General features: G+C 38.7%; 2 protein-coding genes across 6 annotated transcripts; one reads left to right on the top strand and one right to left on the bottom strand.

The window, feature by feature from the left end:
- Window positions 1-977: 977 nt before the first annotated feature.
- Window positions 978-10,464, top strand: bcat2 (branched chain amino-acid transaminase 2, mitochondrial). Of its 4 annotated transcripts, none has more exons than XM_028041812.1 (11): window positions 978-1,120; window positions 3,551-3,622; window positions 4,594-4,794; window positions 5,704-5,814; window positions 5,946-6,065; window positions 6,139-6,302; window positions 7,580-7,722; window positions 7,800-7,885; window positions 8,973-9,113; window positions 9,208-9,282; window positions 9,657-10,464. In XM_028041812.1, the coding sequence occupies exons 3-11, from the start codon at window positions 4,657-4,659 to the stop codon at window positions 9,696-9,698; spliced, it is 1,020 nt and encodes a 339-aa protein (XP_027897613.1). In that variant the 5' UTR covers window positions 978-1,120; window positions 3,551-3,622; window positions 4,594-4,656; the 3' UTR covers window positions 9,699-10,464. The 4 variants fall into 4 exon arrangements, with proteins under 4 accessions (XP_027897613.1, XP_027897612.1, XP_027897614.1 ...); XM_028041811.1 differs by lacking the exon at window positions 978-1,120 and adding an exon at window positions 1,457-1,592; XM_028041813.1 differs by lacking the exons at window positions 978-1,120; window positions 3,551-3,622 and adding an exon at window positions 3,778-3,885.
- An 874-nt stretch (window positions 10,465-11,338) lies between these two features.
- On the bottom strand, window positions 11,339-19,973 carry ifi35 (interferon-induced protein 35). Of its 2 annotated transcripts, XM_028041815.1 has the most exons (10): window positions 19,841-19,973; window positions 19,551-19,577; window positions 19,288-19,362; window positions 16,180-16,338; window positions 15,281-15,397; window positions 15,062-15,206; window positions 13,734-13,843; window positions 13,448-13,631; window positions 13,254-13,360; window positions 11,339-13,017 (listed from the first exon to the last, which is right to left on the bottom strand). In XM_028041815.1, exons 2-10 carry the CDS (start codon window positions 19,563-19,565, stop codon window positions 12,811-12,813), a joined length of 1,119 nt encoding a protein of 372 aa, XP_027897616.1. In that variant the 5' UTR covers window positions 19,566-19,577; window positions 19,841-19,973; the 3' UTR covers window positions 11,339-12,810. The 2 variants fall into 2 exon arrangements, with proteins under 2 accessions (XP_027897616.1, XP_027897617.1); XM_028041816.1 differs by lacking the exons at window positions 19,288-19,362; window positions 19,551-19,577; window positions 19,841-19,973 and adding an exon at window positions 17,085-17,452 and having other exon boundaries at window positions 16,180-16,385.
- Between the last annotated feature and the right edge of the window lie 456 nt (window positions 19,974-20,429).

Raw genomic sequence — 20,429 nt, 5'->3', positions numbered from 1 at the left:
ATAAATTTCCTCCCACTTCCTAATTGAGAGATCTTTTTACTTTAGTCTCAGTCACATAAAATCCCTGAAGTTTGTTGTTTTCACATGACGACACATGGAAGCGAGTCAAGCACTGAATACAATGGAAAAACACAAAATCTCACCAAGTATTTTTGTCTAGTTTCTTGTGCAAATATCTTAGTACACTTGAAATAAAACAAAACTAACTTAAATGTAAGTTTTCAAATAATTCCCTAATGAAACGTTCCAGTTCCGCTGGCAGATTATTTCACTTATAACTTGGAAAAAGGTCTTGCATTAATACGACAGAGTTTTAGGGCCACACTAAGAAAATAATTTAAAAGCAAACATACGAGAATAAAGTCATAGTATTGTGAGAATAGTACAATAGGATGATAAACAAAAATAGTCGTGCAACAATAAAGCCGTAGGACAACAGCATGAGAGTAAGGTCGCACAATAATAAAGTTATAGTGTTATGATTTCATTCTCGTAATTTGATTTTGTTTCTTAGTATGGGCCTAATATTCCACCACACACCAGAAACCAGAACAAAATAATTGGTAAGATTTTGTGTTTTTGCAGTGCATTTAGTTTTTTCAGTTGTTAAAAGCAGACTAGGAAACTGCCATCTTAACTTCATAGCATGAACATGCTTTGTTTTCTTTTAAACCTAAATTGTGGAGTGGACTAAGTTGAGATGTTTTAATTATATGCGAGTTGAGCGGATTTTACAGCTTAGCAGCAACTGTGGGAACGAACAGCTGCAGGCTTCCAGAAACAAGTCCCTGCCTTGTTCATCCCGTTTTCTGTGCGTATGCTCCTCCAACAGCTGATGGGTCGGATGGGGACGGAGGCTGAGTGCGGACTGGCTGCTCTGTTTCTGGCTGCAGACGCTACGTTCTGCACCGGCATCGACCTGCTGCTCAGCGGAGGAGCTGAACTCAACTACGGCTTCAAGAGTCAGATCCCATCCTGAGGGTGTCTGACCCCATTAATGCAAATTACAAAAACAAACACCAACAGTGTTGCCCTGCGATGGACTGGTGACCTGTCCAGGGCAAAACGTCTCGCTGGGGATCGGCACCAGCACCCCTCCTGACCCACTGGGGACAAGGCTGTAAGAAAATGAATGAATGGATGAAATAAAAACAGACACGTTGGCAATAGAGGAACATAAATATTTTAAGTATTTTGGCATGCAGATCAACCGTAACACGACCTGCGCTACTCCCTCCTGAATGGCCAGTAAGCAGTTTGACCTACAGTAAACTCTGCTCTTCCTGGCCAATCAGATCCCAGGACTTTGCCACTCCTTCAGTAACGTCCTCAATCTTCATACTGTAATTTATTGCTAACGTTTTTGTGTTTAAACAGAGCCAACAAAATAATTTAAAATTGATTAAACCATAAATCTTAAAGTGTAATAAAATAAAAACATTTTATTAATAAATAATTGTTTTAGTACAAGTTGTTCTGGAAGGAGTTTTGGCGCGTCCGTCTGAGCGGAACTGAATTAGATTTTTATTTGTTTCCACACGGGCGAATAATCTCGGTTTATCAGCGCAGAGGAGATGGCAGCCCTCCGAGCGGTGAGTGAGTTCACTGACCGATGTGCGTCTTGTCTGTTTACACTAATGACCCGGGTTAAACATTATTTAACTAATCGGTAAATCAGTAAATACAGAGGAGAGGAGATGGACATGACTGTTACTGTAGATCGGATCGTTCCCGCGCCGGGAATCCGACTGCGGGGAAGATCCCTCACCAGACTTCATTTAGAAAAGTTTAAAATAAAGCCTCGTCCTAAAAGTAAAAGTGAGAACAACAAACTGGAGGTTAAATATAATTTTTATATAGATGACAACAAATTCGGCGCTATTGTTTCGTTAATATTTCAATTGTGTCATTTTAAATATATTTTATATTTCTGCACAACTTGATAACGTGTTCGTTTGTTTTTAGTGACTCGACAATTTATAGACGGTTCATTCAAAATTTTCTTTCGGCATTCAGGCTGTTTTTGCTTCCCGTTCTTGCTAAAATAAAAATGCGACCATTTTTCCCCTTTTTTTCTTTTTTTTTTTTTTGCATGGTTATGTCATGAATTTAGCTATTTTTGTCAGATTTCCTCCGTTTCCAGGCTTATCATCAGATTTATAGCTTTGTGCGTTACCTCCCATCAGATGAGGCAATACAGACAAAACTTGCATCATCCTTTCATCATGCATATAATTACTGCATTTCTCACTAGTTAGACCTCTGCTGGGGAACTGAATGGATCTCACTCTGACCTTGCATTCCTAAGACCATAAAGAGGAAAATGTTTTGTTTGTCCATGTAGGTTATTGTGTTCTTGAGCTTGTAATAGGCGGTCCTAACCTTTTAATAACTGGATGACATCATCAGATTACACGTGGATCATTGCGCAACGCTTTAAAGCACTGGCCATTTAAAAAAAAAAATTAAAGTCTAATTTTTGCTTTCAGTTTGATTTGAATGTAAATAATACCAAAAGCACTCAGTTACTTTTACTCAGAAGCCAACCTGGCTAAATAAATTAAGAGTTTTAAAAGAAAAATCTGCATTAATTTACCTTTAAGTTGGATCCAAAAACAAATCTCATAAAATTGATTTATAGTCATATTTCACCGTCCTTTGGTTAGTTTTTAGAAGTGAACTAAACTGCAGGCTGGGTAAGAGCTGCAAAACTAAACAAATATTGACAAAATCCTCAACAAAACCTGTTCTGCAAGAGCTAAACTGAGTTTCTGACTATATAAACAACAAAAAAAAGCTTGTGTGACTTTAAAGTTGTTGCATTTATCACTAAAAATAAGTCCTGAATTTGCAAAAATCTGACAGATTAGTAAAGTTTTGTAATAATAGCCCATTAGTAGCGTATTGTCCTGTATTACATGTGTAATTATACAGTTATAAATGTTATATATTGTGCAGATTAGCTAAGGTTTCCATAGTGCAGAGTTGATTTATCCACGACGGCCATCTTGTTTGACAAACATGTTTTACCGCTTCTATTTATTTGAACTTTGAATTCAGGTTAACTCCATGACAGAGTATTAAATTAACAAGAATAAATTTGTAATATTAGGAGAATAAAGTCATAATTGTATGAGAACTTCAAAATAAAAAGTGTCAGATCTGGATAATTTATATTTTTTCTCATTAAAGCAACATTTTTCCTCTTAATTTTAAGATGTTTTTTTCTGGTAAAATTGCTTCTTATTATGACTATATTCTCGTAATTTAACAAAATTCTCATATGCTGGATTCTGATACTTTGTATTATAACTCTCAGACATTATGATAGAAATAAAAGCCACTTTTTAAAACTATTTTTTGTCATTTCAACAAAGCGAGAAAACGGATTCAAACAGAAAAAAGTCTGATATTTTCTCATGCGGCTTTGGTTTCCTGTCCTGCAGATAAACTGAGGACAAAGTGTCAGCCATTTTGTTTCTTGATTATTTGGACAGAAGGCTGCAGGTCGCCTGGTAAAACCTCTGAGTCTTTGTCGTTTGGTCTGCAGGCGCTCCATGCACGACTCGTTCAGACTCTCCCCTTCTCCTTCAGCGCCCTGCGACTCGCCAGCTCCTTTAAGGTAATTAGGAAACTCCAGTCGGGTAAGACCTGCACAGGCATCGTTCTGTTTACAAAGAACCTCGGGGAAAAAAGAAGCTTCCTCATTTTTAAAAACTATTTCCTCCTCTCACCTGTTCTCTCTCTTTTTTCTGTTTTTGATTATTTAATTCCGTTTAATTAAACCCAAACCAGTCAGAACCGAAGCCAGGGGAGTCCAAGGTGACAAAATGTTGGCAGCAACACCAAGAATCACATCAGCTTTTACTCAAAAACTGCACCCAGATCTACTTTTATAAGTTTATTAAACTTTACGCATTTTTAAAGAAAGAGTGGCCTAAATCATGACTTTATTGCTAAAAATTGACAAAAATTTGTTCTATTTTTTCCAAGTGATGCCAAGAAAATTTGCTAAATTTCTTATGAGGCAAACCTGCAAAACATTTACATCTGTAATAATTTACACATCACTGTCCAACAATAAATATGACTATTTTTTAGTGAAAGTATTGCATATTTATTTCATTGTTACACTTTGTCCAGTTTCTAGTGGAAATATCTTTGTCCACTGGAAATAAGGAAGCTAAGAAGGTGAATTAGCGCCTTTGTAGGTAGAAAACGAGTAAATTTGCAAGAGAAAACAAACATTTTGAGATTAATCTCAGAAGTTTTCTAGAAAACAACTTGGAAATGTCTGAGTTTGAAAAGTAAAACATTTTAAAGTCTTTTTTGCAGTGCAAGTAGGTAAAAAACATTTTTTTGGCCCTCAAATCCTTTTAACTTGACGATTTTGGCCCATCTGACCAAATCCTTGGACGTCCCTGTCTCAAGCTGACTCCATTATAATCCTGTATCTGTAATGTATTTGTGTAAAGCATGCTCTATCAATACCCGGCTCAAAAACAATCACTGTCTTCTTCGTGGCTTCGTCTTTTTGCTCCGCTCTGCTCTCGTCCCGTCTCGTCCCGTCCTCTCCCTCCGGTCCGCCTCCAGGCCGCAGACCTCACCATCGAACGCAACCCGGAATGCAAACCCAAGCCCGACCCGTCCACGCTGATGTTCGGAAAGCAGTTCTCCGACCACATGCTGACTATAAGCTGGTCCGAGAAGGACGGCTGGGACGCGCCGGAGATCAAACCCTTCCAGAACCTGTCTCTACACCCGGCCACCTCCGCCCTGCACTACTCCATAGAGGTAAGGCTACTAAGCACGGAGATAAAGATGGAGCTAAACTAGCAGCTAAACCAGCAGCTAAAGGTGGAGCTAAATTAGCAGCTAAACATGGACAAAAACATGGCGATAAACCAGCAGCTAAAGGTGGAGCTAAACACAGAGCTAAACTAGCAGCTACAGATGGAGGTAAACTAGCAGCTAAATTAGCAGCTAAACATGAAGCTGAGCTAGCAGTTGAACATAAAGCTAAGCTAGCAGCTAAACATGGAGTTAAACTAGCAGCTAAACATGAAGCTAAGCTAGCAGTTGAACATGAAGCTAAGCTAGCAGCTAAACATGGAGATAAACTATTAGCTAAATTAGCAGTTGAACATGAAGCTAAGCTAGCAGCTAAACATGGAGGTAAACTAGCAACTAAATTAGCAGCTAAACATTAAGCTAAGCTAGCAGTTTAACATGAAGGTAAGCTAGCAGCTAAACATGGAGGTAAACTAGCAGCTAAATTAGCAGCTAAACATGAAGTTAAACTAGCAGCTAAACATGAAGCTAAGCTAGCAACTAAATTAGCAGCTAAACATGAAGCTAAGCTGCATCTGAACATGGAGGTAAACTAGCAGCTAAATTAGCAGCTAAACATGAAGCTAAATTAGCAGCTTCATGTTAATTTAGCTGAATATGGAGGTAAACTAGCAGCTAAATTATGGAGGTAAACTAGCAACTAAATTAGCAGCTAAACATGAAGCTAAGCTAGCATCTGAACATGGAGATAAACTAGCAGCTAAATTGGCAGCTAAACATGAAGCTAAACTAGCATCTGAACATGGAGGTAAACTAGCAGCTAAACATGAAGCTAAACATGAAGCTAAGCTAGCAGCTGAACTTGGATTCTCATCCTAAATGTTTATTTTTTGGTCTTTTTTGTTATTTTAGCTGTTTGAAGGCATGAAGGCGTTCCGTGGCGTCGACAACCACATCCGTCTCTTCAGGCCGATGCTGAACATGGAGAGGATGCATCGCAGCACGAAGAGGAGCTGCCTTCCCGTGAGTCTCTGCACTGAAGGGTCATCCAACCATACATCCAACCATCCATACATCCAACCGACTAGGAAAAAAATCAGATTTATAATCTGAATTATCTTATGGATGATCCTCTGATGTGTTTTTCATTCCAGCTGTTTGATAAATCCGAGCTGCTGCAGTGCATCAACAAGCTGGTGGAGGTGGACCAGGACTGGGTTCCTTTCTCCCAGGACGCCAGCCTCTACATCCGACCCACGTTTATCGGCACTGAGGTGAGTTTGGCGATCCGTGAACAATCCCTGCTCTGCCGTCTGCGTTTCTAACGGCTTCCTGCTCCCCGTCCAGCCGTCTCTTGGCGTTTCTCGAGCCGGAAAGGCGCTGATCTTCGTCATCGTCGGCCCAGTGGGACCGTACTTCGCCACGGGTTCCTTCAGCCCGGTTTCTCTGCTGGCGGACCCGGCGTACGTCCGAGCTTGGAAAGGAGGAGTCGGGGAGTACAAGATGGGGGGGTGAGTTTTTATCCTCCTCATTCATGCTGCCTTCCAGTTCCACTCAGAAAATGGGAAATTCCAACTTCACAGTTGGGTAAAATCAACGACGACGATGTAGATAGAAAAAAAAGAAAAGAAGAAGTAAAATTTTGCCAAGAAACTCAGAATTTTTCTTTAAAAAAATAAAATAAAGACTTTTAGAAAAAGCTTGGAAATTTGAGTTTGGAAAGTTAAAAATTTGATAAAAAACTCAGAAACTTTGAGATCTCAGAAATGTCTGTTTCAAAAGTCAAAAGTTTTTTACTTTGACACAGAAATATCCATATTTTTAAAAGAAAATGTGTAAAAGTGATTTCAAAATTTGAGTTTTCAAACTCCGAAATTTCCAGATTTTTAAAGAAAATTTTTAAGATTTGACTTTCAAAAGTTGAAAAAGTTACATTTTGAGAAAACATTTTTGTTTATTCACTGAGTATTTACAAATAACGTTTATTAATTATGAATAATAGTTATTAATTATTATTCATTAATAATACATTATTAATAATTTAGCAAATTACAAAAAGTCTCTCACTTTACCCTGAGGTTTTTTTTAAGAAATGGCCACTTATCAGTTAATTGTTAGTTTATTGATAAAATCAACCAACTTCAGATTAACTCATTAATCAATAACGTTAATCTGTACTCTGAACATTTCTCTGGATTACATGGGCAGAACGTTGACCTTTATCTCAGATCGTTAAAGTCTCTAATCCTCGTCTCGACTTGCAGTCGGGAGTTTTCCGTTTCTGTTCAGCTCCTCTGATCTGGAGTCAGTTTGGACTGACGGTTGTTTTTCCGCCTGGAGGCTTTTTGCTCCTCGCTTCCTGCAGTCGCTCAGGCCTCCGTGTGACTCTGCTTGTTCAGCTGCTTCGCTTCCAGATTGTTACATAACCGAACGCCGGTTCCACTCAGGGAGCCGCTCCGCTCTGGTCCCATCAGAAGGTGGGGAATGCGTCCGCCCCAAATCCAGATTTAGCAGCTCTCATCAGCCGGGGGAGCAGAAAAGGATTCAGTCCCGGTTAGCGCTGCGTTTACACGGCTATTTAACACAGACACACAGCTAAAACTACAGCTGCAACTGAAAATGACCCTAATAATTGATTATTAGGGTCAATTATTCTGCAATTCTGCTCTGATTGCAGAAAACTGCAATCAGAGCAGATGTGAAGTGAATATTCCAGCTGTTACAATAGAAACATCTCTGTGTGTGTGTGTGTGTGTGTGTGTGTGTGTGTGTGTGTGTGTGTGTCCAGTAACTACGGGCCGACCATCGCCGTCCAGTCGGAGGCGCAGAAGCAGGGCTGCCAGCAGGTTCTGTGGCTCTACGGCCAGGATGAGCAGATCACCGAGGTCGGCACCATGAACCTCTTCATCTACTGGACCAACACTAAAGGAGGTGAGACGCCTGCTGACCCCTGATGCTGGACTTATTGAATATTGGTGGAAATCGATCAGCTGTTTGTGTGTCTGCAGAGAGAGAGCTGGTGACTCCTCCTCTGGACGGCATTATTCTGCCAGGAGTGACCCGGCAGTCCCTGCTGGACCTGGGCAGAACCTGGGTGAGAAGACGCAACATCCTCCTCCACAAAAAGTCCAATTAATGCAAACTGGAGCTTTATTTAGCTTCCAAAGCCACAACTGCAATTCAAAAATGAAACCAGTTCTGGTCGGAGACTTTTAATTTGTAATCAGGGTAAAAATTGTTAAACATAATTTTCTAACTCAGGAAAATATAAAGTACAACACAAAGTATTTAACAAAAGGTAGAACCAGGTTTATCGAGAAACTGACTGAAAAAACAACAACCAACAAAAATCCTGTTCTGATTACTGAAAATAAATTTATTCAATTGAGCCCAAAAGAAACTGAAAGCTGCATGTTTTTTATTTAAATACAACAAACACAAAATTTTGAATAATCTAAGAAATTTGCTGGAAAAAAAAAACATTTTTAGATTAATATCAGACATTTTCTACAAAATTTCAAATGTCAAAATTTTTAGATTAATCAGTCAGAAATTCAAGAAAAAATGAGGGATTTTCTGAGCCCAAAAAAGTCAAAACGTTTGTGAGAAAAATAAAAAATTTTGAGTTTAATTTGAGAAATTTTCAAGAAAAAATTTAAACATTTTAAAAGTTTGTGAAAATATAAAAAATTTGAGATTAACTTCAGAAATTTTCTAGAAAAAATTCTCAAAAAGTTGAAAATTTTAATTTTTAGATCAATCTCAGAAATTTTTTTAAAAATTCACCGACATTTCTGAGATCCAAAAGTCAGAAATGTTTGACTTTTGGATCTCAGAATATTTTTTTTCTAGAAAATTAAAATGATTAATCACAAAATTTCTGAGTTTTTGGCAGGCATTTAGTCTTTTTTTTTGCCGCCGTTTTACAGCGTCGTAAAAATCTCTTAAGTTTTGGACCTATAATAAATATCAGGCTTCTTTATTTGTTTGATTTTATGTTGTTTTTCTTTTTGCCCGCAGCAAATTTTGAGTCTACGATTTTGGCCCTCATAGCAAAACGTTTGTCCTAAATAGAGAGAATTGATTCACATTCCTGCTGTTTTTGTGAAATTCTCCATAACCTAAAGTCTTTGAGGATAAATAACAATATTTGTCGTCCTTTGTTTGTTTGTTTCCGTCAGGGTGATTTTAAAGTGACGGAGCGAACGATGGGGATGAAGGAGCTCCTCGAAGCTTTGGATGCTGGAAGAGTTCTGGAGGTTTTTGGAGCCGGGACCGCCTGCGTCGTTTGTCCCGTTGGAAACCTCCTTTATAAAGGAAAGGTACGTGGAATTTAAAAATGTTCTTGGTTTTACTTTCTCTTGTTTACAGTTAACCTATGGGCCAGATTCTTTTTCATTTCTTTCATTTTTCCAGACTTATCAGATCCCTACAATGCAGAACGGTCCAGATCTCGCAAAGAGATTCTACAAGGAGCTTACTGATATTCAGGTAAGATTGTCAGGCTTAATTCAACCATTAACAAGCAAATTAACTAGAAGCAACAAAATTCAAATATAGACTTCCACAAGTATATTTCTTCCTCTCAAAATTGCTAATTTTAAAGCGAAGTGAAACTAAACACAGTTAGGTGGGTAAATGTTTGGTACGTGGACCAAAAATGGGGGTTAAGTTTGAGGAGGCTAATGCTAAGTAGCTGCTAATATACGCCTGCTAAGTGGCTACCAAGCTAGCTTATTTGTACCATTTATCGCCATTAACAAGCTTTCCGAACTTTCAAATGAATAAAAAAAATGTATTTTTGGTTTTAAATATGAATTGTTTTAATCCAAATGAACACTCACCTGACCGTTTTCCTCTCCCAGTACGGACGCAAACCAAGCGAATGGGCACCAGTGGTTGTGTAGAGTCGTCGGTTTTTATGAAATGTGATTCCAGTTCGATCGACCAGCCAATGCACATCGACCCTTGAAAGGAAAACGGTTGGAGGTTTGAATGTAAAGCATTAACACACCAAGCACCTAGATGACAGAATAGAAACAAATATAAATATTTGATGTAAAGTATTAGAGTAAGGAGTCTATATAAGTATCAAACATCCGTTGTGATCATTGCTGTCGGCACAAACTGACACATCTGTGTTCAAAAAGCAGCTACATATTCAGTGTAGGACCTGGAGGCAGAATGCACTACTAATCCACTGTAGAACATGTTGAACTGTTAAACCTGTGTGAGGACGTCCTGTTACTGATCCAAGCCACTCAGCTCTCACGGAGGTGCAGCGGCGCCCTCTGGTGGTGGGAAGCAAAGCCGCAGACGAGACCTGAAGGCTGGCTGTTACTCCTGCACTAGTTTGTGTTTTTATCAGAACAATGTAAAGTTAAAGATTGTGTTTAGGGGCTTTTAAATTATTGTATCCTCGTGTTGATGTGAAATCTGGCCAGCTGTCTTCCAAAGTATCATCTTGCTGTATTCTGCTTTTAAATGTTCCGTTTCCGCTTTCTGAACGCCATGTATTTGTTCTCCTGTCTTTTCCTTGAAGTGCCTGACCGCCGCCGGTTAGCTTGTTCTTCTCATGTTAATGATGTAGCTGGAAACAATTCATCTTAGTTTTATTTTCAACATGCTGTTACTTTTATTCGGTTTTTACAATAAAATTTTATTTGAGTTTTAGTAGTTGTCTATTTTATTTTATTTTTTTGCTTCAGATAAAGAGAAACCACAGTTTTAGGGCTGTTAGCATGTTAGCTAGGGATGCTAACCGTAATTCCAATCAGTTTGGCCGCCATCCAGCAGTTAACCTTAAGCGGAGCCGTTTATACAGAATTAAAGATGGCGGGCAGGAAAAGGTCCAAACAGTCCAAACAGAGATGAAAACTTGTGTTTTGAAATAGAAACACTCAACACGCTCTTTACGTTTCACCCTTAAAACGCTCATTTTGCCCTTTATGTCATTAAAATACGGTCATACAAGAGAAAACCCAAGTTTTAAGAAAATAGTCGCTTAATGAATTAATCGTTAGTTGATCAATAAGAGAAATCAACTTCTATTCATTCATCTATAAGTGGCTCGCAAAAATTTTGTCTAAACTGATAGAGAATCAACTAATATTTCTAATGAAACAACATATATAGATTTTAGCTGTTTTTCTGTTTTACATTGACTAATGCATTGGTATTCCAAACAGAATTACACCGACAGTATAATTTTTTTTATTTTTGCTAAAAATAGTAGCAAATAGTCTTTAAAATAACATTACTTACGTTTTCCGCAAAAAGTCATATAGCATTTGTGACTCTAAACAAGATGAACTCAAAATGTCTCCTTTTCTGTAGCGTCTGCTCCAGACAATAAATGTTCCCACAAGGGGGCGCTGTTGCTGACAAGCAATTAAGCATTTCCTCTTTGATTCCACAACCACAACACGCAGCATCCAGAACTTCATGGGTAAATCTGTGTCTGCTCAGTACGGAAGGCCCAACAAGGTAAAAATAAATCCAAAACTTTAAAGAATAATAAACTGAAGAAAAACACAACCGAACTTTATTTAACCAAGCTGATCAAGACTTTAATATTCTTCAAACCTTCTTGTTTACATTTGAGAAATCCATTTCCAAAATCTAAGAGACAGCATAAATATTCTGACAAAGCATAATTACATTAATACGTATTATTTTTTATATAAACTAATCCATCAAAACAGTATCATGTCAAACTATTAATGTTTTATTATTGTAGGAATATTACTAAATTTTATTTTAGGTCGATGAATTTGGTTTTGCAGCCTGGGCCAGAGTACGGTACATGGACCTTATTAAAGTTATTAAAATATATATTTTCCCAGATAATCTTTTCATCAAATGATACAAAACACAGTAAAATGTCATGATATATTCACTTATTTCAAAGAAATCAAATGGGGAAACCAGTATTTCCAGGTGTCTGTGATTTTCCTGGTGAGGGCTGAAACGATTAATTGCGATTAATCGATTTAAATAATCGGCAATTAACTTGGAAATTGATTAATCGCTAACTGAAGATAAAAAAAAAAACGTCCAAGTACTGAAAGAAGAATATATTCAAGGCCGTAATTAAACCTAAACTGTACCAAAAAATATTTAAGAAACTAAAACACGCGTTTGTCAAGTGGCGGTTTTAGCTTGACCTGGTTCAAATTCTGTAAAAATACAAATGTTAATCATTTAAAACAAAAATTAATCAACAGATGAGTCCTACTGATGTAAAGTGAAGCAGAAAAGGCTGGGATTTTCACATGTATTGTTTTTAGCTGCAGATGCATCTTTTGCTACAACTGATCAATAATTCACAAAAGAACTGCTATATTATCACTTTTTAGGCAATAAAATATTTAATTTCTTCTTTAAATATTTAGTTGAATTGATTATTTGCATTTTTTAAAGCATTGGTCCAAAGTTCTTGCCCTGACAAATTTAAACTACTGGAGGGCCACAAAATTTATTAAATTAAAAATGCAAAAAATTTGTTAACTGCGATTTTTTTTTTTGTTTACCAGCTCAACAGTAAAAAAAAAAAAAAGAATATCAATTGTTTTCTGTTTTGTTTGTTTTCACCATTCTTGATTGTGATCAGGGGCCAAACACAAGCATTTCAAGGGCCCCAAATGGTCCCCAGCACATAGTTTGGACATCGTGTTTTATTGTATTTCTAATATTGTTTAAAAAAACTTAAGTGGTTAAATGAAAAATCAGCAGAATGTGTCCATGTCTTTACCCGATTAATCGTGTAAAAATCCGATTAATCGTCTGAATAATCCATTAGTCGTTTGTTACAGGCCTAATATAGATAAAACTTACAATAATTTTCATCTGGGAATCTAAATTAGATCGACTTTCAGTTTCCTAAACCATGACGTTACGCACCGTTCACCATTCCGATTATTCCCAAAACAACAAATAACAGAACAGAGTTCGGCTGAGGGCCATCAGAAACAGAGTGCAGATGTTTGTCTGGCGGTCAGTTCGGAGCAGCCGGATCTTCTACTCCTCTTCAGGTTCTGGGGTGGCGCTGCCGAACAGCGCCAGGGTCTGCTGGCCCAGCGGGTTGTACAGGAAGGCTTCGATCTCGCCGCCGTCGTTGCCGTTTTTCTGGAAGTGGATCTCCAGCATGTCCTGCATCGTCTCCCGGTCCATGACGTCCGGGATTCCCGTCAGCAGGACGGTCCGAGGGCACATGGAGGTCTGGGTCTGGGAGAGACGGCGAAAATTAGAGAGAGAATATGGAAGAACATCAGCGCCACTGAAGAAGGAAAAAAAATGGTCTTTTTTCAATTCTGTGAAAAAGTAAGAATTATGAGATTAAAATCAAAATTCTATGAATTTATTTTAATTTTTGTTGGCCTTAATCTTCTTCCGTACAAAAAGAGTTCAAAATGTGCTTTTCAATTTTTATTTTCGGGTTTGTTTTCCCAACATTTTCTGACCTTCAAGTTTGTGATTTTTCCGTTTACGAAAGGCGTCACTCTCACTGTGTGCTTGTTTTTGTTGAAATCTATTTTATGGTGTTCTTGTACTGCCAAATGTTCTGCAACTGATGGGAGAAAGTTCAGAAGAAGAGTCAGCTTAACGTTTTCTCTCCAGCTGTGAAGTCAGAAGAGCAGAAAACATCCGTCCTCACTGTTCTCCATCACGAACGCGATGACCACCGTCCCCGAGTCCGGCAGGAAGTCGCAGGAGTCCACCTCGCCGCCTCCATTTTTGGACTTGGAGAAGTGGATTTCCAGTTTGCTCAGCAGCATCTCCGTGTCCATGTTGGGCAGGTTGGACACCAAAATCCGGTGAGGACAGATGTCTGTGTCGATCTGCGGTTCAGGCGGTCAGAGGTTACGAGCGGGAGCATTTCGTTTCGTTATCGTGACGAAATGCTCACGGGAGCGTTTCGTTATCGTGACGGCGGATTTTACCTCCACCAGGCTGGGCATCAGCAGGTGAACCGGCTGGGCCTCCACTATGATGCGGCACTCTCCTCCCAGATCCACCTTATGTCTCTTCTTTTCCAGAATATTCGTCGCCACTAGCAATCACATGTTAACAAAAATCTCTGTTTAAGTCAAGTTTTAAAGTGTAATGAACATCCTCATTACACCATTTGCACAAAATCTTTCTTAGATAATGAGATTTCAGTCTGGTCACATCAGAATGCGAGGTTTTAGGGCCTCCTGTCACTCTAAATCCAAATAAGCTGCTACTGGCCACGCCCCACAACTCAACATTTACACTCGCCCGTGAAAATGGCTCAAAACAGAAGTGCAATTGTACAACTGTACGTCTTTGAAAAACAGAAGTGGAGCCTCCTGCACAACCAACAAGAATGCAGCAAGTGGTTTCTGGATGGTAAGTCAACAACAGAACACTTGTCTTTTCCAGCAGCCATTGTACAGCGGTAAAACCAGCTGACCAAACATAGCGGAACTCTGCTTGGGTTGCTAGGTAACGGAGCAGAACTCTGCTTGGGTTGCTAGGTAACGGGGCTGTGTGATGTTAAATTTCAATGGTTTTGACACTGAAAACATTAACTTAATGCCAAAAATGGCTGGGTGGATTTTTTTAAGCACTTGGATTGTCCTTAGATGCAGTTATGATTCAAATGGAAAAACAAAAACATGCAAAATGTGAAATTTGCATAGTAGGTGCCCGTTAAGGTTCAAATATGTGTTATGTATTTTTTGAAGATCTACAGCACACAAAGTGGTAAAACCTGCTGACAAAACATGCTGGAGCTCAGCTTGGGTTGCTAGGTAACGGCGCAGTGCTAAACAGATCGTTTTCCAAACATGAACTTATTGCCAGAAAGCGGCTAAGGTGGAAGTTTTTTTTAAGAGCAGGGACTTTTTTTGACCCAAACAGAAATATAAAATCATTAAAAATGTGAAATTTTCATAATAAGCCCCCTGTAAGGATTAAATATGTTTTTATATATATATATATATATATATATCTACAGCGCAAACAGCAGCAAAACAGCTAAACAAATGTGCAGGAACTTAGCTTGGGTTGCTAAGTAACGGGCTGAACTTTGGGGTTGCTAGGTAACCTGGAATGTGACTTAACAATATCGAGGTTTTTGAAGCAGCTCATTTTTCCAATTAACTTATGGCCAAAACACGGCTGGGTGTTTATTCGTTTTCTTTTTAAGACCTTTTGTGTTTTTATAACCGTCTGAGAATTAAACGGAAGTAGAAAAATGTGCAAAACGTAAATTTTAAGCTCCTATCAACGTTTATCTTCTCACCGTCCTCCTCCTCGAACGTGATGAGCGCCGTTCCCTCTTCCATCGGGTACCTGATGTACGGCTTCATCTCAAACTCCTCCACGTCTTCGGCCTTTCCCGTCTTCCCAGTGAAGACGAAATTCTTCTCCGGCATCTTGGAGAACACCTACGACGGGAAGCCGCAACTTTAGTGGAGACGTTCAGAAAGTCGGGCTGCGGAGGAATCAGAATGTCGCCTACGTCCGCTCGCTCCTTCAGTTGGGCGTTTTGGGAATCTTCCTTCTTGATTTCAGCCTGGATTCTCTGTAACTCCTCCTGGAGTTCGCAGTCCTCCTGCTTCAGGGCGTCCAACCTGGCCTGAAGTCAGACAACGCACATTCAGGAATATTAGGGTTAATGTCACAAAAAATGCAAAAGTACACAAACGTTGCATGTTTTATTAGGATTTCATGTGAGTTTTTCCTCCATTCTTCGGTTCAGGCTCTGATTCAGATCTGGACTTTTTATATAAATATGAACTTCCTCAATGCAAAAACATTTTTCTCTTTTTCTTACAGTCTGCATGAGAATGCTGCTTCATATTTAATATCATTTCAGATCTTTTTGTTAACTTTAAAAAATAGCTGTTATTGTTACAGGTTAATTTTCTAAGCTACTGGAAAGTAATTATGAGGGATAAATAGATATTGATATTTGATAAAAACTGTTTTTATGGCAGAATTTAGCAATAAATAAAAAGAAAATTTGAAATTAATCTCAAAATTTGTATTTTGTTTCCAAAAAATTTTCAACTTTCAAAACAGAAATGTTCTTGTTTTTGTAGGAAATTTCTAAGAAAATGTTCTGAGATTTTTCCAGAAAATGTTTGAAACTCAGAAATTTTCTGTTTTTTTATAGAAAGTTTTTGTGAATCTCAAAATTTCTATCAATTTTCAACTTGAAACTCAAATTTTGTTTAGAAAATTTCAGAGATTGTTTTGTTTTATCTACAATGACAGCTGCAGATTATTGTCTGATAAACTGTTTCATTAAGTTTTGTCATTTTCCATAAGCCTTTGCACAACTCCTTGCGTCTTGAATATGCAGTAAAGCGTTAGTTTTTATTTTCCAGATTGTGCTGCAGACAGACGCACTCCAACCTTTTCAGCTGTGATCTGTTCTTCGAAGGCGATCTGGTCTTTTCTCAGACCCTCCGTCACTTTTTCTGTGCGTTGCTTGAACTTTTGGGTGATATCTTGTCGGTCCTTAATGGAGAGCTGTAAATCCTTCTGCTCCTCCAGGATATCAGAGTATCTTTTCTGAGGGGAAACAGCAACATCAGTCACTTTTTGGTACATCTGAACGTCTTAAACAGTGGTTCTTAACCTGGGTTCGGTCGAACCTCAGGGGTTCGGCGGAGCCTCTGCCGCGGAGGTAAAGACACACTTGTGTAAAGTCGTGACTCGCCCCGCTTGGCCATCACTTGCTGCAGAGGACCATGTTACATTGCTCAGCCAATCAGTGCTGCGGGGAATTTAGTGCGCGCAGTCGTAGTTGTACTTCGTGTGGTTTCTTTCTTAATATTTTAATCCATACTAAATATGTCGAGCAAAAAAGAGAAGAAAATGAACAGAGTTTGCTCTGAAGATGCACCTGCCAAGGTGAAGCCACGCCTCTCTGCACTGGTCTCCCAAAGACAACAGCAGAAGTCACACTGATTTGCAGGTATGTCATTCGGCAAAACTTTATTCTGGCCCCAAAAAAGTATTTTGTGGATTCAAAATGACAAAAAACAAATTAAAAGAATTAAGTTTGTCATTCTTTGAAAAAATCCAAATTTATTTTTAAATTAGTAAAAAAAAATATTTTGGGGGCTGAAATTCTTTTATGGGGCCAAAATATATTTTGGGGCCAGAATGAAGTGATACTGTAACTTGCTGTGAGTTCATACCGCTTGAATTTGGAAAAAAAATATTTATTTTATTTATATATAAAGAAGGGTTCGGTGAATGCGCATATGAAACTGATGGGTTCGGTACCTCACAAAAGGTTAAGAACCATTGATCTAAAAGCTGTGAAAAGATTCAACGGAGACATTAAATTTGTTTTAGCATTAGCGTTGTGCAGAACGGCTTACCTTCAGGGAAACAATGTAGACAAGCTTCAAATAAACTCAACTTTTATGGCAATAGCTTAAACTACTCTTAATCAATTACAGCCAGAAACAGATTTAAAGAGGAGCAGCAAAAGCAAACAAGTTGGATTAGCAGAGCTAGCCAACAACTGCTCTTTTCATCCAGGACATTTTTACTGTCAAATATAATCTCTGCTGCCCTTGAAATTAAGATGTTAGCATGTAATAACAGTCAAATGACATGCGGCGACAGTCTTCAGTCAGAGGCCTCTTCAGAATCGTTGTGAGACTGACTGCTACTGGAAATCAGTAGATACTTGAGCAACAAGTTACTGAACAACAAGTTACTGAACAACTAGAATGGCTGGGTTTTCGATTTCTCCCTAGAATGGCTGAACAGGGCCAAAAGGCCCTGAGTCCACCCTGACGACTCTGATGGCTCAAATTAGCATTCTTCTTCAATTGTAAATGTGGCCGTTGACCGTCAGGCCAGAATGTAGGGATGTGAATAGTCCATGTTGGGGGTGGGTATCTATGATACCTGCAGGAGATCAGATCTCCTGTAGGTAATGCTCTTCAGTTTAGTTTTGAAGCATACATGAAGTGTTTTTGGAGAGATGTGACCTTTTGCAGCTGATCCATGATGTTGTGCTGCATTATCCAGGTCATTTTGCCAAATGTACATAGAGTTTGCAAAACATACAATCTGTTTCAAAAAGTATGCAAAGATTTTTCTAAAAGAAATGAGTAATGTTTCTCTTTGAAATAAAGCTAAGAGGGTATAAAATGACAGTTTAGAAATAAACTAACCAAATTAATTGTGTTGATCCACCTCAAAAAAATCATGGAAAAAGTGTAAGTGTAAGAGATCTGGGAGACTTTGCACATGCAAATTTGCATGCAGCCTTTTGTGCTGTGGAGGATAAATAGGTGACTGCTTCACCTATTTAGTTCACAAGAACTAATGGCATTTATTTCAGTCATAATCTTGCGGGGGGTGACCAAGGTTCCATCACTATGTGACAGCTGGTCAGCAAACCTGGCAAACATGATTGACATGGCAGCACTGAATGCACATGTGCTTTATCAGGCATGCATTGGGGTGCAGGAGAGACGGGTGGACTTCCTGGTTGAGCTTGCAAAAGAGTTCGGTAACTCTCATGTGAGTGAGAAGAAGGCCCACAAGGAGAAACTGCTTCGGCAACAACCTTCCACACCCAGCTCAGGCAAAAGGGCGAAGTGTCAGGTCAACCATCGATGCAGGATGCGTGTCCTGAGGCCGAAACATCATCAGTGACCTCTCACACCCCCACCATGGACTGTTCTCCCTGCTGCCCTCTGGAAAGAGGTTCTGCAGCATCCGGTGCAGGTCCACCTGGTTCCGAAACAGCTTTTTCCCACTTGCCATCAGACTGCTGAGCTCTTAACTGGACTGCACTCAAAAACTGGTCTCCACTTTATACCTTGCACATGTACAGAGCTAAATAACTTCTATTTTACTGTCAGTCCTGCACTTTATATTTTATATTTAGATTTATATTCATATTTTATACTGTATTTTATTTTACTCACAACATTGGAACCTCAAACATTATCCTGAGCCGTATGCAACGAAATTTCGTTCTGTATACACCCTGTGCATTGAAAATGACAACAAAGTCAGTCGAAGTCGAAGTCGAAGTCTAAGGAACAATTGTGCAACTGTGAGATGCGTTGAGGCCATTACCAGGGTACTTCTAAGGTAATGGCCCTAGGTAATGGCCCTATTTACTGAACAAAAGGGCTTCAGTGCAACGGGCTTCAGGCCAGTTGGACTATCTCTAGCCTGAATAGGTATATGTCAAAATGGCCTAACTCCAGCCATTCTAGTTAATTCCGCTTTGGGATGAGACCAGTAGATGTTTTCAGCCAAATTTAATTGAGAAGTGAAAAGTCAAGACATTAAACTAAAAACGTGTTGATGTTAGTTGCATAAAGTCAAGAAACTGTTAAAACTGGACATTAAAACCGTAATCTCAAAAAATAGAAAACAATTCAATCTAGTGAAATTAAACGTGTCAGTCTCAGTCTGTGCTGGAAAAGATGGATTTATTTTAAATATTTTTACTAATCTTAGAGTAAATGTGTGTTGTACCTGGTAATCCTTGATTAGAGCCTGGATTCCCTCTATTGTGTCTTCATTTTTGTCAGTCACCACCAGGAAGAAATCCTGACACAAGAGCAAACAAACAGTAAAAATCTGAACACAAACACGAGTTAAATGCTTCGTTTTACATTAAAAATGTTCAGTGGATAAACGAAGAAAGCAGTGAAAGGTTGATTCTGGCTAAAAGGGAAACGGAAAGTGTTCCTGTCTCTGATTATATGACAAACAATGGCGAAGAGGCTCAATCTCACCTCTTCTGATGACATGGTGAAAGGAACCTGAAATAATTCAGATTACATGTTTAACAGATTAGAACTGTTGAAAACCGTCACTCAGAGTAAGATCATTACATAAAGAGGATTTATAAATACGTTCCCATGCTGTAAACAAAGAAAGGTGAACTTTAGAGCCAATCTGGAGGCCTAATTTCAGATTAACAGTAAATCTCAGACTAACAATTTAACTTTAAATCAAAACACAAAACGACTAAATAAAGTAAATTATGTATTTATGAGAAAACAGCAGCGCGGTTTTAACCTACCTCACGCCGACGATCTCTGCTCTAAACTGTTTTATTCTTTCAGTTTCTGTTCTCGATCGACAGGAAGAGAAGCAGGTACCGTTTATCTCCACCAGGGGGCGCACATCCGGCCTACTGGATGATGCGTTCAGGGCTGTAGAAATTCCAACACTTTACCAGCACGAACCGCTGTTTTTACACTCTAAGTCACAGGGGTCAGACTCCAGTCCTGGAGGTCTGCTGGCCTGAAACTTTTAGATGCGTCTCTGCTGAATAAAAGCAGAGGCACCAGCTGAATAAAATAATTAGGTCATTAAGGCTCCGGAGAACCGAGCTACACCAGGAGGAGGAAATTAAACCGTTTCACTCCAGTGTTTTGTACCTGGTGCACATCTAAAAACTGCAGGACCTTGAGGACTGGAGTTTGACACAATACATCAGGAAAAACATGAAAAAAATATTTTAATAATTCATTTTAAAAAATCATAGTTATAAATAATTTCACTATATGAAACAAATTCTGTTCATCTTCACGATTAACCTCAGATTATTACATGAGAAAAAAAAGATGGTTATTTTTAACCACCATGGGAATCTGCTATGGTAAGTT

The sequence above is a fragment of the Xiphophorus couchianus genome, chromosome 16 (assembly GCF_001444195.1).
Source record: "Xiphophorus couchianus chromosome 16, X_couchianus-1.0, whole genome shotgun sequence".
NCBI lineage: Eukaryota > Metazoa > Chordata > Actinopteri > Cyprinodontiformes > Poeciliidae > Xiphophorus > Xiphophorus couchianus.
The sequence above is the reverse complement of the archived record's forward strand: the minus strand, read 5'-3'. Positions and strand labels throughout refer to the sequence as shown.